At 42.3% G+C, this 18470-nt stretch overlaps 1 protein-coding gene across 5 annotated transcripts; it reads right to left on the minus strand.

Annotated features, from left to right (window-relative positions):
• Positions 1-254: 254 nt before the first annotated feature.
• On the minus strand, positions 255-9040 carry ileu (Leukocyte elastase inhibitor). Of its 5 annotated transcripts, none has more exon segments than NM_001252355.1 (7): positions 255-1405; positions 1932-2099; positions 2421-2563; positions 2864-2981; positions 6490-6627; positions 7324-7506; positions 8913-8998. In NM_001252355.1, coding segments are annotated over 6 exon segments (1140 nt in total). In that variant the 5' UTR covers positions 7489-7506; positions 8913-8998; the 3' UTR covers positions 255-997.
• Positions 9041-18470: the final 9430 nt, after the last annotated feature.

Here is an 18470-nt window from a genome sequence, read left to right on the forward strand (position 1 = left end):
CTTGTGTTTTGTGTGGCTACCCTGAGATTGAAAGGTTGGGGGATCGATTCCCAGCAAAGTCATTCCAAAGACTGTAAAAATGGTACCCGGTGCGTCTCTACTTGGCACTCAGCATTAAGGAAATAGATTGGGGCTAAGGCCCTGCGATAGACTCGCATCCGGTCCAATGATTTATGTATACACACTAGATTTTGGCACCCCCCCATTGTAAAAAATATTTTGGAAGCTATACAATTAATTTATGAATGTCTACATTTGTTTTTGACATGTTTATTCTATTACAGACACCTTCATGCATCTTGTTTATATTATTATATTATGTGAGCTAAACAAACATAAAAAAATGTACACATTTTCATTAAAGTATAATTTTTTAAAGTTCTGTTACTGTCCCCACAACAACAACAAAATACTTAATTTAAATGTTTCAAAGACAAGATTTAATGTAACTGCTTCTTCTGAGGAGTGTCAATATGGCCAACCGGGGCTTCAAAGCCTCTCATTGGCCAATACACAGCATCAGCAATCCAGGGTTTATACACATCATTGGTCCGGTCCAGTGGGGGGACTTGTACATCAAGCTGCCTCATGCTACAGAAACAGGAGATAGGCTCATGATCCTGTGAGCCGGAAGTCAAGGCTTGTGCAAGGCTACTTACTTTACTACATTTCTCCAGACCCTACTATCAGCTGTTTAAACCCCCCCGCCGAAAGAAAAAAAAAGTAGGGTGGTGACCACTTTGTTAGTTGAATCTCAGAATCATAACAATGTTGAAGGGAACTAAGGTCGCACACAATGATACTGTCCAAACAGACAAGTAACTTAGACATTTTCCTTTATTTGGTTTTATAGTGGATTAAATCAAGTGCTGATGGAACTAGCTACTAGCTAGCTGGCTAAATCTGGCACATTTACAGAAATGTTGATGTTAAATGTCCCTGTCAAATAAATGTTGTAAATTATGTTAAATCCCCTCTACACGTTTTAACTATTATTCTACTGAGGAGAGGAGAACCTCCCAAGGAAGAGGATGCTTTTGGTCTTATTGTGCCTGATGAAGAAGAGGAAGGGGTGGTCAGCCATGAAGTGTTCCTCTCGGAACATACAGAACGCTATCATCCCAGCAGTGGCGGCTGCAGCCTCCGTCCCCTCCTCATTCACCTCCACAAAAGCCTTATGGGCCACCGTAGACAGGAAGAGCCCCCCCTTCCCATTCATCCCAGACAGGTCGGCCATGCCCCCGACGAACACATCCTTCATGCCCATCTGGACCAGGGGATCATTCAGCTCGTAGTCCTCCTCCAGTTTGAACTTGGGCAGATGAACTATGATGTCTGTGCCCGTGTCCATGTTGGACCTGGTGGTCCACTCATCCAGTTTCTCCATGGTCAGCTCGCTCTCCAGCTAAATGGTACACAGAGTTAAAACACAGTCAGTATATAGAATAAGTAGCATGTAGCAGTATATAGTAGCAGTATATAGAATAAGTAGCATAGAAATATAGTCAAGATGTTGACAAGGTTATAAATAATTATTTTTAATTGAAATAATAATTGTGTTCTTCAAACTTTGCTTTCATCAAAGAATCCAACAGTCCATACATCAGATGATAAATGATACTGTAGTCATGTTTTCAGCAGCCTACCCGGGCCTGACCCAAGTATACCACCTAGTGGCAAATGATGCGCAACAAATGCTGACTTGCATTGGTTTTGGGCCACAAATTCTAAAACGTTAGCATTTGGATACAAAACCAAAGCATGGATTGCTGTCATACCTTGTTCATCGGCTGCTTACAGGGTAAGCAAACCAATGTCTTGTAGTGTAGGGAACGGAGGGACAGGGAAGCGAACCCTGGTTGCTAGTGTGAAAGGCAAACACCCCACGCATCAATCAACTATGCAGTTATAGGAGGCTGTGTACAGTATACCTTCACTAGAGGATTAGATCCGTCAGTGGCCTCCTCAGGCAGCAGGACAAACATACTGAGCTCCTCGTCCACATAGGGAAGCTCCACGATCTGGAGGTTATAGTCTGGGACGTAGTTAAAGGGGAACTTCTTTATCTGGTGCATCATCTGAACTGGCTTGCTCTCACTCTGAAAAAAATCACAGATTATTATAGACAAGGAGAATGAGTTAATCTGAACCATATAACTCCCAATAGGCCTATACAGTATAACTTGAAAGTTTGTTTGGTCTATTGGATGACGCATAAATGTGTCAAACTTATGCCTGTACCACTGCTAAAAAGAAGGCCCAAGTGAAGCGAGCCATTGAACCCTTTTTGGTTTTAAATAGCACCATATCTTCTAGCAGTTTAGTATATAATCCTATTATATAGTAAATCATTATATTATAATTCCATTATTTCATTACTGAGCATAAATAACTATCTAAATATTACTGCCAATATCCACCTGGTTTAGTTTGAAGGTCATCTCTTTGGTGTCTTTCTGGTCAAATCTGTTCAGCCAGTTTCCTTTGAAGTAGATGGCATTGACTAGAGCCAGCCTTGTCATACCACTGACTGTCCCCTGCTTCAGCAGATCTTTGATTTTATCTGTAAAAGCACACACACACACACACACACACAAAAACAGCTCTGAAGCCAGAGGTCCTATCTGGCTTTAATGCTGTCGGTAGGCATAGACAGATTTATTCATCACATGTTCAGTTCCATGTTAGCCGAGCCTGGTTATAGATGTGATGGTTGCTATTTTTTAATCTAATGTGTGTGTTAAGTGTATGTTGTTGTATTTTTGTTGTTGTCCCCCCCCCCCCCAGTGTATTGCACTACACATTTCCCAACTGGGATAATACATGTGATTGGTTAACTGATTGATATAGTAAATGATGATACTTTCTGTCTGCTGCTCCACCCAGCTGTTGATCTGTCCTCTGGTCTCCTCTGCTGCTCTGAGGAAGTCCACTGCCTTCATGTCTGCACGGTAGAACTTCTGGGTGGATTCTAAGAACTCCTACATCAGAGTGAAACAGTTCAATAAAAGTAAAGAGAAGTACAGTACAACTTCTGGGTGGATTCTCAGACAGCAGACAGTAATAGCACAGTCCGTCTCAATAAAACCATTTTCACACAGGACTAGTATTACTAGAGAACGTTGGGTATGTCATTATTACCCCTGTATGCCTGTAAATGTATTATGATTGTATAGATTAGTAGATGTCTGGGTGGATTCTAAGAACTCCTATGGCAGAGTGAAACAGTTCCATAAGATTAACTAGCCTCATGTATGCAGATGTAAATTAAGCATTAAAACCTGAGGAGGGGTATATGGCCAATATATCACGGCTAAGGGCTGTTCTTATGCACAACACAACGCTAAGTGTCTGGATACCTCCCTTGGCCGTGGTATTTTGGCCATATACCACAAACCCCAGAGATTTTTTTTAATTTTTATTTCACCTTTATTTAACCAGGTAGGCAAGTTGAGAACAAGTTCTCATTTACAATTGCGACCTGGCCAAGATAAAGCAAAGCAGTTCGACAACATACAAAAACACAGAGTTACACATGGAGTAAAACAACATACAATCAATGATGCAGTAGAAAAAAAATAAGACTATATACAATGTGAGCAAATGATGTGAGATAAGGGAGGTAAAGGCAAAAAAATGCCATGGTGGCAAAGTAAATAAAGTATAGCAAGAAAAACACTGGAATGGTAGATTTGTAGTTTGAAGAAAGTTCAGAGATAAAATATAAATAATATGGTGCAAAGGAGCAAAATAAATAAAATAAATAAATACAGTAGGGGAAGAGGTAGTAGTTTGGGCTAAATTATAGATGGGCTATGTACAGGTGCAGTGATCTGTGAGCTGCTCTGACAGCTGGTGCTTAAAGCTAGTGAGGGAGATAAGTGTTTCCAGTTTCAGAGATTTTTGTAGTTCGTTCCAGTCATTGGCAGCAGAGAACTGGAAGGAGAGACGACCAAAGGAGGAGTTGGCTTTAGGGGTGACCAGAGAGATATACCTGCTGGAGCGCGTGCTACAGGTGGGTGCTGCTATGGTGACCAGTGAGCGGAGATAAGGGGGGACTTTACCTAGCAGGGTCTTGTAGATGACCTGGAGCCAATGTGTTTGGCGACGATTATGAAGTGAAGGCCAGCCAACGAGAGCATACAGGTCGCAGTGGTGGGTAGTATATGGGGCTTTGGTGACAAAATGGATGGCACTGTGATAGACTGCATCCAGCTTGTTGAGTAGGGTATTGGAAGCTATTTTGTAAATGACATCGCCGAAGTCGAGGAATGGTAGGATGGTCAGTTTTACGAGGGTATGTTTGGCAGCATGAGTGAAGGATGCTTTGTTGCGAAATAGGAAGCCAATTCGAGATTTCACTTTGGATTGGAGATGATTGATGTGAGTCTGGAAGGAGAGTTTACAGTCTAACCAGACACCTAGGTATTTGTAGTTGTCCACAAATTCTAAGTTAGAACCGTCCAGAGAAGTGATGCTGGACAGGCGGGCAGGTGCAGGCAGCGATCGGTTGAAGAGCATGCATTTAGTTTTACTTGTGTTTAGGAGCAGTTGGAGACCACGGAAGGAGAGTTGAATGGCATTGACGCTCGTCTGGAGGGTTGTTAACACAGTGTCCAAAGAAGGGCCAGAAGTGTACAGAATGGTGTCGTCTGCGTAGAGGTGGATCAGAGATTCACCAGCAGCAAGAGCGACATCATTTATGTATACAGAGAAAAGAGTTGGCCCAAGAATTTAACCCTGTGGTACCCCCATAGAGACTGCCAGAGGTCCAGACAGTAGGCCCTCCGATTTGACACACTGAACTCTGTCAGAGAAGTAGTTGGTGAACCAGGCGACGCAATCGTTTGAGAAACCAAGGCTACTGAGTCTGCCGATGAGGATGTGGTGATTAACAGAGTCAAAAGCTTTGGCCAGGTCAATGAATACGGCAGCACAGTATTGTTTCTTATCGATGGCGGTTACGATGTCGTTTAGGACCTTGAGCATGGCTGAGGTGCACCCATGACCAGCTCTGAAACCAGATTGCATAGCGGAGAGGGTGCGGTGGGATTCGAAATGGTCGGTAATCTGTTTGTTGACTTGGCTTTCGAAGACCTTAGAAAGGCAGGGTAGGATGGATATAGGTCTGTAGCAATTTGGGTCAAGAGTGTCACCTCCTTTGAAGAGGGGGGATGACAGCAGCTGCTTTCCAATCTATGGGAATCTCAGACGACACGAAAGAGAGGTTGAACAGGCTAGTAATAGGGGTTGCAATAATTTCGGCAGATAATTTTAGAAAGAAAGGGTCCAGATTGTCAAGCCCAGCTGATTTGTAGGGGTCCAGATTTTGCAGCTCTTTCAGAACATCAGCTGAATGGATTTGGGAGAAGGAGAAATGGGGGAGGCTTGGGCGAGTAGCTGTGGGGGGTGCAGTGCTGTTGAATGCAGTAGGGGTAGTTAGGTGGAAAGCATGGCCAGCCGTAGAAAAATGCTTATTGAAATTCTCAATTATAGTGGGCTTATCGGTGGTGACAGAGTTTCCTATCCTCAGTGCAGTGGGCAGTTGGGAGGAGGTGTTCTTATTCTCCATGGACTTTACAATGTCCCAGAACTTTTTAGAGTTGGAGTTGCACGAAGCGAATTTCTGTTTGAAAAAGCTAGCCTTGGCGTTTCTAACTGCCTGTGTGTATTGGTTTCTAACTTCCCTAAAAAGTTGCATATCGCGGGGGCAGTTCGATGCTAATGCAGAACGCCACAGGATATTTTTGTGTTGGTTAAGGGCAGTCAGGTCTGGGGAGAACCAAGGGCTATATCTGTTCCTGGTTCTACATTTCTTGAAAGGGGCATGCTTATTTAAGATGGAGAGGAAGGCATTTAAAAAAAATAACCAGGCATCCTCTACTGACGGGATGAGGTCAATATCCTTCCAGGATACCAGGGTCAGGTCGATTAGAAAGGCTTGCTCGTTGAAATGTTTCAGGGAGCGTTTGACAGTGATGAGTGGAGGTCGTTTGACCGCTGACCCATTACGGGTGCAGGCAATGAGGCAGTGATCGCTGAGATCTTGGTTGAAAACAGCAGAGGTGTATTTAGAGGGCACGTTGGTTAGGATGATATCTATGAGGGTGCCAGTGTTTGCGGCTTTGGGGTTGTACCTGGTGGGTTCATTAATAATTTGTGTGAGATTGAGGGCATCAAGCTTGGATTGTAGAGATGCCTTATTGCTATTATAAATGGTTACCAACATAATTAGAGCAGTAAAAATAAATGTTTTGTCATACATGTGGTATACGGTCTAAAATACCACAGCTGTCAGACAATCAGAAAACAGGGCTCGAACCATCCAGTTTATAATCAATAGTAAAATGTATTAATTGATTGATAATATAATAGCAATTGTCTGATTTGGAGGTATTTTGTCCAATGCTATACCGAAGCAAAATGAAAGAGGACACATGTAAAGGGACTGTTACTTGCATGAAAAGTATAGTTTATAGTGAAACTCACGGTCAGGAAGTTGCAGGTCTTCTCTCCATACAGACGGTTGGCCAGTTTCAGGATGTAAGTTGCAGAGGGAGAGTTGATATCTGCATTGAGTGTCTGGAACTCTGTGTGAATGTCTTTGGTGAAGTTGAATGACAGAGCCTGGGGGGAAATTCAGAAAGATGATTATAATGATGATGACATTGATGATAATTGTGATGATAATGAATAAAGCTTGGACTGTGTACATAAAAGGTAAGTAAGAGTGCAGAGTACCTTTCAGATACAAACAGACAGTCATGATGCCATGTACGCTACTGTGGATTTACAGCTTTGCTTGGATTCTGACTGACTGAGGGTGTGCCTCCCAAATGGCACCCTATTTCCTACATTGTGCACTTCTTTTGACAAGGGGCAGTTTCCCAAAAGCCTCTTAAGGCTAAGTTCATTGTTAGAATGGTTATAATGATGAACTTAGCCTTAAGATGCTTTTGGGAAACCGGGCCCAGAGCCCTATGGTCAAAAGTAGTGCACTACATAAGGAATAGGGTGTGATTTGGGGTGCAGAAAAGGGAGTAACCTGTGGGTTTATAGCCCTCTCCATGGTTACTATGTTGCTGTGTGTTCCCAGAGGTATATACTGCTGTGCTACAGTCTAAAGTACAAGCTGAGCAGCTCTAATCAGTTTGTCTTCTACATATAGACACACACCCTGTCACGTTATCAGATGTCTGAAGAATAGGCCTAACGAGTACAACGCTTCATGTTACCTACTATAAGGGTGTGTGTGTATATATATATATATATATATATATATATATATATATATATAAAAGTCTGTTTTTCTCTGTGTATTACCTTTGCCATCTGAGAGGCTGTGTCTCTTTTAGCCCCCAGGTAGACCATGGCCAGAGCTGAGCTGATACTGAATGGGGAGATGAAGATATTCCCTGTGTTGGTCTGACCCAGAGTGCGGTACAGCTCCAAGGCAAAGGCTGTGTTAGAGCTGCTGAGAGACGCCATGGCTGATGACTGGTCTGTCTGGAGAACGGATGAAAGCAATGTTTGACATATGCAGTGGTGTAAAGTACTTAGGTAAAAATACTTTAAAATACCCCAAAAAACTACGTAAGAAGTATTTATATTTTTGACTACTTTTACATTCCTTAAGAAAATAGGGTACTTTTTGCTCCACACATTTTCCTTGACACCCAAAAGTACTCGTTACATTTTGAATGCTTAGCAGGACAGGAAAATAATCCAATTCACACACTTATCAACAGAACATCCCTGGTCATCCCTACTGCCTCTGTTCTGGCGGACACACTTAACACATGATTCGTTTGAAAATGATGTCTGAATGTTGGAGTGTGCCCATGGCCATCAGTAAATAAATAAAAAAGAAGTAAATGGTGTCATTAGGTTTGCTTGATATAAGGAATAAAACATTATTTATACTTAACATTTTGATACTTAGGTATATTTTAGCAATTACATTTACATTTGATACTTAAGTATATTTTAAACCAAATACTTTTAGACATTTACTCAAGTAGTATTTTACTGGGTTACTTTAACTTGAGTCATTTTCTATTAAGATATCTTTACTTTTACTCAAGTATCACAGTTGGGAACTTTTTCCACCACTGGACATATGCAGACTAGTCGGACACTGATTTGAATGTGACAATAAGATTTTTTGCGGCATCTTTAGTGACCTAAATATTGAGGTGTCTGTCATCACATCTCATACAGGAAATAAAAGTTTTGCTCCTAATCATATTCTCTTTAGTTTGCGCTGTTTAACCTACTCAATGACATTGGCAATAGTGAAATGGCTATGGTAGAATGTAATCATCAATTTTAATTTGGCACTCTTTAATCGCATATCAATTGCTATTGAAAATATACAATCGGCAGGCAAAATATCCATAAATAGCCTACATTATTCTAGTCGGGGGCAATCAGGAAGCAGAGGATAACGTAACTAAAAATATATTCATCAGCTGAAAGCAAAACTTCAGCCTTCAAATCACACAATTTGTGTTGTTTTTGGGGATTAGAAAAAAGTATATACACCAACCCTTCTGCTTCTCTCTGTGTGAAAAGTTCGAAAATGCGCAGTTCAAGTGAAAGATAAACAAAACAGAAGTAAAGACCGCAACGACGCCTTCCTCCTGAGATAACTACAAAAAAGCGCTGTAAATATGCCGCATAATCCCAAATCATTTAGCGCGTCTTTTATTTATCATACTCACTGCTCTACTTGTGCAATAAAACCGGGTGGGGACTTGGCCTTCAGCCCACTCCCCCCATGGGTTCTCGAGGTGGGGACTGGACAGGCTTGTCCTGAATTACATGATAACTTTGCGGAAGTCAGTTCGCCTATTGATAAAGTCAGTTAGCGACAAATGACATGTATTTCTCACCAGGCTACTACTTACTACCTGCTGGACGTGTGTTCCTCTGGAGTATCAACCCTACAGAGATATAGGCCAAAGATGATGGATAAATGAAGAGGTCCCACTTTTCTTCTTCTTCTTCTTCTTCTTCTTTGGGATTTTGTTGGCGGATCTGTCTAATTTAAGGTGCATACACCGCCACCTACTGTACTGGAGTGTGAGGCCATTCATGGCCTACCTACATTAAATTCTTTGTGAAATGGTACAATAAAATTGGAGAAAAGGTTAAATAAAATAAATAAAAACTGGTCTAGAATCATCCTTTACATCCTCAGACCGAGGTGGTCCTCACTGCAGGAACTTCATCCTCACTCTCGTCAGGTTCCAACTCTGAGCTACTGGAACACGTATCCCTCTTTGCAGTTGACGCCAACCTTCCTTTCCACACTGCTACACTGCACCTGCCACCACATCTAATTCATCTTTACTCTCATCCCTCTCCATTTCTTCAAGTTCTTCCAAAAGTTATGTGAAACCCCTCGTTCCATATTTCCTCAACCATTTTTGCTGTTCTCCTTTTTGTCTTATCCATTATCTTCTCGTTCACCAGATCTTTTAGAACACCCGTGTAATCCCCCACTCCATTTTTATTCATAATATGCTCCACTTTCTTCCTTATTTCCTTTTCTCCAATCGCTCCCGTTCTCCAAACATTTCTCCCTGTGCAATCTCTCCAACGCCCACCTCTTGTCTTGAGCACGCGCAGGCACAAAAGGTTACTGTTCACTGCATGATATTTGTGGAATCAGATGTCCCACTCAGACCGTAAAATGGATAGGTTCCAGTCCGAGTGGCTCTGCCATTGGCACCAATCAATGATGTATATGGATCTATCTATAAATAATGGGGCCAATGTGTGACATTGGGATCAACATTTCAGAATGGTTTGAAACAAAAATGAAAAGGATTTTCATACATTTCTAGATGTACTTAGAGGAATAAAAGTGAATATATGCAAATTGGCCCATAACTCCACCTATACAACATAGGCCTTGGACTAGACATCTTCATGCAGGGTTCATAAAGACATTGGCATGTCAAATTCAAGTACTTTCAGGGACTTATTCAAGCACTTCATTGTACTTTTCAAGGATGTCAATGTTATAGAATTGTATAATTTCTATAATTGTACATAGGGCATAGTATAGAACCCCCCCCCAAAAAAGCATGCAATAAGTGTCCAAAAAGTAGGCCATCACCACTAAGAATAATGAGCGGTAGTGCGTAAAAATAATCTGTCCTCGGTTGCATCACTCACTACCGAGTTCCAAACTGCCTCTGGAAGCAGCGTCAGCACAACAACTGTTAGGCGGGAGCTTCTTTAAATGGGTTTCCATGGCCGAGCAGAGGCACACAAGCCTAAGATCACCATGCGCAATGCCAAACGTTGGCTGGAGGGGTGTAAATCTCATCGTCATTGGACTCCGGAGCAGTGGAATTGCGTTTCTCTGGAGTAATGAGTCACACTTCACCATCTAGCAGTCAGACGGACGAACATGGGTTTGGCGGATGCCAGGAGAACGCTACCTGCCCGAATGCATAGTGCCAACTGTAAGGTTTGGGGGAAGAGGAATAATGCAGGAGGAGGAATAATGACATTTAGACAATTCTGTGCTTCCAACTTTGTGGCAACAGTTTGGGGAAGGCCCTTTCCTGTTTCAGCATGACAATGCCCCTGTGCACAAAGCAAGCTCCATACAGAAATGGTTTGTCGAGATCAGTGTCAAAGAACTTGACTGGCCTGCATCAGGTGAAAAGTCTTCCCAGAAGAGTGGATGCTGTTATAGCAGCAAAGGGGGGACCAACTCCACATTAATGCCCATGGTTTTGGAATGAGATGTTCCACTAGCAGGTGTCCACATACTTTTGGTTATGTAGTGTACGGTAGCCTACACATCATACATATGTAGCATACACAGCATATCAAACAAGCAAAACAGAGACAGGCAGTCAATATTGATTTAAGGTAATTTTTTCATCATCATTGTAAACATTGGCTAAACGGGGCAGCCTGCTGACTTTATGGCAGCATAACTATAAAGATTACATCATCACACAGAACCCTAATTGTTTTGCCTCAATGCAATGTGTAGACTGAGTCTTGCTTGTGTTACGGCAATATTCATTACAACAAACAGAGAAGGTTGGAGCCTTCATATATATTTTTGGAACGTTCGTTCAAATCGCAGCTGTTCAGAAATATGAGGCAGAGACATAGGCTACATCATCATATCGATCAAATTGGTTGAGGGTTCAGAAGAAGGTGAGTAAAAAGAGAAATGTGAATGTGTGTGTAAAATAACACATGCACAGAACATGATTCAGATACTTAGATTAGAGTAAGAAGTTTCCAGAAGTGTGGGACGGGGCCAAATGCCGTATTTGAAGCCTCAGACCTTTTCAAATAGTGGGGGAGTGCCAAGATGGAGGCGCGATGGCTTGAAAACACAGCGCCCCTTGTCTGTCATCCAGTGTATACATAAATCATTGGCACCAATGCATTAGCCAACAAGCTCTCACATTCTCACTTCAGATTTAGACTTTCATCCATGTTTCTCAAACGTCAAATTTCAAAATACCTTCGAAGGTGTTCCAAACGTCAAATTTCTAAGTGTTAGGTTACTTCTCTTTACCCTTCCTTCCAAGGTTAAGTTTAGGTTGTAACTCCAAATTCTTAAGATTAGGCATCAACTCTGAATGGTTGAGGTAATCTAAAATAACTTTCTATCGCTGGATTAGAACATGCAACCTTTGTAACCAGAGGCAGATGCTTACACCCAAAAACCATCCCTGCCCACAATACCTTAACAAAGCCAAAGCCTACTTGAAGGTAACAGCGCTCACTGTCGCCCGGTTTCCATGTCATCTCCCAACATCCTGAGACGTGGATGAACATAAAATACTGACTTGTATCACGGATGACCTGCCTTGCATTAGCATCTGGGTCTGGTCTGCTTAGTTAATTGAACCAGAAATAAGGAGTGAGTGACATGTGTTGTTTCCTCTTCAGTCTCTGATACAGATTATCCAAACAGGAGCCTCTTTCCTGAATATGGCCCAGGGAATACTTGACACCCAGGTTGAGTTTTTAAAGGGACATTCCAAAATGTTCAACCTTATATTCATTATCTCAAGGACCACCTCAACATCAGCATATGTGAAATGGTGGGCTTCTACGTTTTGTAGTCTTGACTTTTTAATCATTAACACATACACAACTTCATAGCAGTCAGAACAGACAGACGCCATGGCCAGCCACACCTTGAAAGAACCCACCATTACTGTACAGCCAGGTGACTTTTGTCCCTTCTAGTACATTCCTGTCTCCTTGTACACCCACACATAAGCGGCATGTGAGTTTCTGTCTCTGTCCTGTTTCGGTCTCCACCCTTTTCTTTCTTACCAGTCACTCCAAAGGAGGTAACCGATGGCAACCAATGGAGAACAAACATGGCTGATTCTCTCTATCAATGCCTCGCCCCACCCTCCCTTTCCACCCTCCTCTATTTCCTTCCCTCTCTCCCGCCTCTCCCTCAGCTGAGGTCACTCTTGCTCTCCCACAGTACTGGAGCTTTCCAATAGTCTCACTGTAGATCCAAAGGAAAATATACCAAAACGGTTTTAGACTGTCAGCCCTCTTCAGGAATTAGGACTCAGCACAGACACGCAGTAGAGAAGGGGGAGAGGAGGGTAAAGTTTGGAGGGAGGTGGAGAGAGAGAGAAAGAGAGAGAGAGAGATAGAGAAGGGGAGGAGAGGAGAGAGAGGGAGGGAGGTAGAGAGAGAGAGAGAGAGAGAGAGAGAGAGGAAGAGAGAGAGAGAGAGACGAGTGAGAGACAAGGGAGGCCAGGCCAAAGGCGGCCAAACAAAATCAATCATAACCCATGAACATGTCAGTTGTGGTTTGCTAGCGTGTGGAGTGATCAAGCTGGAATGAAGATGTTCCAAACCTGTCAGTAATTTCTGATATATTCCACATTCCATCTTCTTACTGTGACTATTAAACACATACCACACACAGTATAGAGAGACAGATGTGTTTAACTTGAAAATGTATCTCTTTCCTTGATATTTGTGACGACAACCCCCTATAGTGTCATTTCAAGATGTGTATCCACGGACATGTCCACTAGAGGGAGTCCTGTACAGAGTGTGATATGTATTGGTACACCTTGTTGGACATGATGCATGAATGAGCCTCTCTGTCAGTCTACTGGGTCAAGATGGCCTGGTTCGTCCTTTATACCTTTCAAAGACGATGGTCAGAATATTGTACATGATCCCCTTACCCTTTATCAGTTAGAGGGGCAGGAGGTGCGTTCCTCTTAGAATTTGTGCAGACAGCGTACATTAACAAAACCCTCTGACTAAAGCACAGCATATCCACATTACCGGTGCGCGGATCAACTGTTTGTTCATCCGCACCCTGCCCGCAATTGCTAATAACCCATCTGCAACCGTCCGACTACACTGTGATAAAGTGAAAATATGACGCCTACGCCCAACCCCAACCAGCAAATAAAATGCGCTATAGGCCACAGACTGCAGAATTATTTTTTGACAGGGGGTTCAGGATTTTTAGTTGTTGCCTGATTTAGATATGTTTCTGCTTATAATTTCCAACATTTTGGTAGGTTATTTGTTAGTCATCTTGTCTAGAATTAGATACACGTAGCTTCTCTTTTGTTATTATATGTTGCCCTAGAAGACTAAATAAACCCTTGCTCAACAGAATAATGTAATAGATCGATAGAATGAATAATTCAATCTAGTTGACAGTCAAGTTCTCTCTGTCATCTTTCGTGGAGCAAAGATGTTTAGGAACTGGGGAGAAAATACAATAAAGCAACAAAAAAACGGGAAAGAGTTTCTGTGCAAAATGTCCAAATGACCTTTGACCGGTTGTAAGGAAAAATAAAGCTGTGAAAACGACCCAATGTGTTTGAAATACTACCAGCTTTTATTATACTTATATGATGAAGACAGCACCTTTACAGATGGTATCTAACTGAGCATTTAATTCTCTCAAGATGCAGAAATAAAGAAAACATATTTCTCCACTCCTGTTCCCAAGTCCAAATTTTGCCTACATTTGGTGTTTAATTTTACTGAAATAAATTATTAATTCTGCAGGAGTTATTATTAAGGCTATATCCCTATTTGCACGGGACTAGTATTACTAGAGAACGTTGGCTATGTATTTATTACCCCAGAATGTCCGTTATTCCAGAGGCGCAATCTTTTTTTAAGATACATTTTGCGGTTTTCAATTAATTCGCAAAGTCGATACATGTAGGCCCTATACATATAGTCTATGCGCAGCACTTCATTCAATTTATCGAATCAGTTATTGTTTTCTTGCTCAAACTGCGAGCAACACCTGTCAAACTCAGACATTTGGAAGACTTTGGAGTAAAGTTGGCAAACTACCCTATGAGTAAAAGCAAGATAAGTGCTACAGACATCACATAGCTCGGGCAGGGTCCTTTGAAAAGAACAGCAGCTACACTACCACTGCAAAAATGGCAGTCAAAAGTTAAAAACTTTGAATTAATTTTGGGGATGTTATATTGGGAGGAATAATACTCACAATGGGGGATAAAATCAACTTCCGATAGGTGTATGTTGATAGCCTGATTCCAGATCTGTTTGTGATGTCTGAACGCATGACAACGAGTGACAAGGAGATGACATGACAGACAGATCTGGGATCAGTCTAGTATGGTGGTGAGGAAACTACTGAAGATTCATCAGGATATAAACACGATCCCATGTCCATTCACAAAGTGTCTGACGTTTTGAAACAGTCCTCATTGTTATTATGGCTTATGCATGACCCTGCTGAGATGCATACAATTCAGGCCTATCATAAGGTCATGTGGACAGCACCTGGGATTCTTCCTTGTTTTAGTTATTTAACTCCCAACGTCCTCTAACAGGGGACGTTTAGGGACACCCTGATCTGTGTCTCACACATGCTTATAAGCTCCCATCACAAATGACTAAACAAATAAAGGCCTACAGATGACTCTATCCCCTAAAGCCTGGCAATCAGGCTGCTGTAGAGTTGACACAATGCTGTGACACACCACGAGACATAGGTTGCGTCTCAAATGGCACCCTCTTCCGTACATAGGGTATTACTTATGACCAGGGGCCCTAGGACTCTGGTCAAAACTAGTGCACTATGTAGGGAAGAGGGTGCCATTTGAGATGCACACAGCGAGGGAATAATAGACTAAATCAGGTAGTAGGCTAGATAGTGGAAGAAAACACACCTACTACGTCAAACAACCAACAAAACGTTTCCTTGAAAGAGAATAAACAAGTACATGATGATCAGTTTGTTCCAGAATAACAGTGAAAGAGTTAAGATAAAGCCAACAGCCAGCTTACCTGTTCTGAAAATCAGTCTGTAAGGACAGGCTAGCCATCTATATTAGACCACAGGTAGGTTATTACAGCCTCAATCTTAACCTCTCTGGTTTAAGTTATCTGCACCAAGTGTGTGTGTGTTTGCGTTTGTGTCTGCGTACGCGCTTATTTGTGTGTTACTGAATAGTGCTTGAGGGGAATAGTTCAGGATGGGTCACTGGACACTACAGCTCACCGAATGTTTATGGAATTAATCTCCCTTTAATGGTCTGTAGAAGTGAATGTCCTCTTTACAAGAAACTGAAACAGGTGCTGCATGTTTGATACAACTGTTGAAGTCTCTCTGGTGACAGGAGTGATGTGTGTCCCAAATTGCACCCTTTTCCCTATGCAATGCACTACTTTTCACCAGTTATAAAGGAAATAGGGTGCCATCGGGTCCTGGTCAAAATTAGTGCACTATATAGAGAATAGGGTGCCATTTGGGACGTAGCCAGAGACAGGTGCCTGTGGTGCCCGAGACCTCATCCTGCAGTGGCAAAGTGACCGCCGTGTATTTCTGTCACCTAGTGCGCCACTGCCGTGGAGTGTCACTCAGATTTCTGTGCCCGTGCGTCAAAACGTTTAGTCTGACCTCAGTCAACGGATTCAGTGGAAACGATACACACTCTTTTACCACAGAATCACACAGGCTACATTTGAAGTTCATATCGGATGATGTCAGTGCAGACTAGTAGGCCTTTCCTAACCAAGAGTGGTGATATCAACCATTAGCATCAAATGCTGTGGCAAATCAACACCTCACTTAAAGTGGCACGCCAGTCTCCTTTTCACCTCAATTAACACCTGACTTAACAAAGGCACATCTCAATAGGTGGTCCAGGTATGTCATGACATAGCACCAGTGGGGGGTGGGCCTTTCCTCTGATGTTCCTCAAGCAAGGGGGAGGCCGATGACATCATGACTTCCCAACTCACTGAATGCCCTACTCCTTGAAGTTTGCAATATTTTTCTACCCTTTAAAGTGTGTAATTTACTAGATTTAGAGAAAGGGGATACCTAGTTGTACAACTGAATGCATTCAACTGAAATGTGTCTTCCATATTTAACCCCTCTTAATCAGAGAGGTGCGGTGGTCTGCTTTAATCGACATCATCAGCACCCAGGGAGCAGTTGTTGGGGGTGAACTGGCCAGAACTCAAGGCCAGAACAGCAGATTTCCCACCTTGCCAGCTTGAGGATTTAAACCAGCGACCTTTCGATTACTGGCCGAACACACTTAACCGCTAAGCTACCTGCCGCCCTGGGATATCACTTCAACAGGAAAAGTTCAAAAATCACAGGAGGACGTCTTTAAAGATGCCCTATCAAACTTTTGTATAATTTCAGCCAGTAGTTTTGAAAGTGGTGCTCACCAGCCAAAAGTGGTCCCTGTTTTTTGTGTACTACGTCATCAAATTGTGTACTACATCATCCATTTCGTATGATATGGTACAAATCAAATTTGTACTATATGTTACGAATTTGTTGTTCTTACGCTCGTGGAGTGCATCTTTAACCACAGACAGACGGTATCAAAACACGTCTTGTTTCACAACACAGATGATATCAAATCCCTGCATTTTGGTATTTGTGGAAGATATAAACCCTAGTCCATGCATGCATGCACAAAACATTGCCCATGATGGTCAGACAGCTTTCATGCTCAGACTCAGGTCAGTGTATCCAACACACACGCACACACACTGCATCTTAGTGCTAGAGGCGTCACTACAGAGCCTGGTTCGATTCCAGGCTGTATCACAACCGGTCGTGATTGGGAGTCCCATAGGGCGGCGCACAATTGGCCCAGCGTCATCCAGGTTAGGGTTTGGCCGTTGTAGGCCGTCATTGTAAATAAGAATTTGTTCTTAACTGACTTGCCTAGTTAAATAAAGGTTATATAAAATACAAAATAAAACACACACACAGAGCTGTGACCTTCTGATTGATCCCACGGGAATCTGTCCTACTGCTTCTGATGGAGATTCCAGGCAAGATTAAGTACAACCACTAGCATACTGTGTCAGGTTATACTGTCTTTCATCTGTCAACACACAGACAAACACACACACACACACACACATTAATGTTCAAATTCAGTGATTTATATAGTGCAGCAATGCAGACAGTTAACACGCCATCTCAGGTTCCACATGCATCCAGAATACCATACAGTTAATATGGAGATCTATAAATTGCTTGAACTAACTGTATGCTACACAGCCCCAGCCAGACCTGCCCCTTGATGGGCTCAGTGGCGCCTGCTGCCTCCTGTCTTGACTTATAAACTGAATTACTGTGGCCTAGGGTTGTTCAGCGGTCTAAGCTGCTGTCACGCTTGTCGTCGTAGAGAGAAAGGGACCAATGCGCAGCGGGTTTCGTGCTCAACATATTTATTTATAAAATAATGCAAACACCACGGAAGAAAACAATAAACAAACTAGCGACATGAACCAGTGACAGCAGGCTCAACAAAAAGCAGTGCTCTCAAACAACTACCCACGAAAACAAAGACAAACACACCCTACTATATAGGACTCCCAATCAAAGGCAACTCAACACACCTGCCTTCAATTGAGAGTCCAAACCCAATCAACTAGACATAGAAACACAGACATAGACCAGTGACAAACCCCATAATACATACATCAACTACCCTCTGCCACATCCTGACCAAACTACAATAACCAAATATACTCTATACTGGTCAGGACGTGACAGCTGCTGTCTCTGAAACACACACTGCTGCAGCGTGGGTTTGATTCTGGCCTCCTACTATTTCTCTATCTATCCTATCCAATAAACAAAAAATACAAGGAGTGGGACTGCTCTATGCCTTTAAAAAAAAAAGAAATGCTCTCTCAGAACTGGGCAACAAGGTTATAAGACTCTCTCCAATGAGTGTTCTCTAATGACCTGTATCATTTAAAGTACTGTAGAGAAATGAAACACAACTGACATTGTAGCCCTTGATGTAACAGCTGTCTTCAGGAATGGACCAAAATGTGGCGGAGTTAGTGTTCAACATGATTTAATTAAACGAACACTTTACAACTACACAAAACAAGAAAACTGACAGCCAACACAGTCCTGTCAGGTGCAACCACTGTGACAAGAACAATTACCC

This window comes from Salmo salar, chromosome ssa10 (assembly GCF_905237065.1).
Source record: "Salmo salar chromosome ssa10, Ssal_v3.1, whole genome shotgun sequence".
Taxonomy (NCBI): Eukaryota; Metazoa; Chordata; class Actinopteri; order Salmoniformes; family Salmonidae; genus Salmo; species Salmo salar.

Bases quoted from the DNA above. Each gene is read 5' to 3' on its own strand.
- ileu (XM_014123208.2), bottom strand. From the start codon at position 7,488: ATGGCGTCTCTCAGCAGCTCTAACACAGCCTTTGCCTTGGAGCTGTAC. The intron at 2,564-2,863 runs GTATCATCATTT...GTGCTTTTACAG, and splicing joins GGTGGAGCAGCAGACAGAAA to ATAAAATCAAAGATCTGCTG. The intron at 1,406-1,931 runs GTATACTGTACA...TGTACCATTTAG, and splicing joins GATCTAATCCTCTAGTGAAG to CTGGAGAGCGAGCTGACCAT.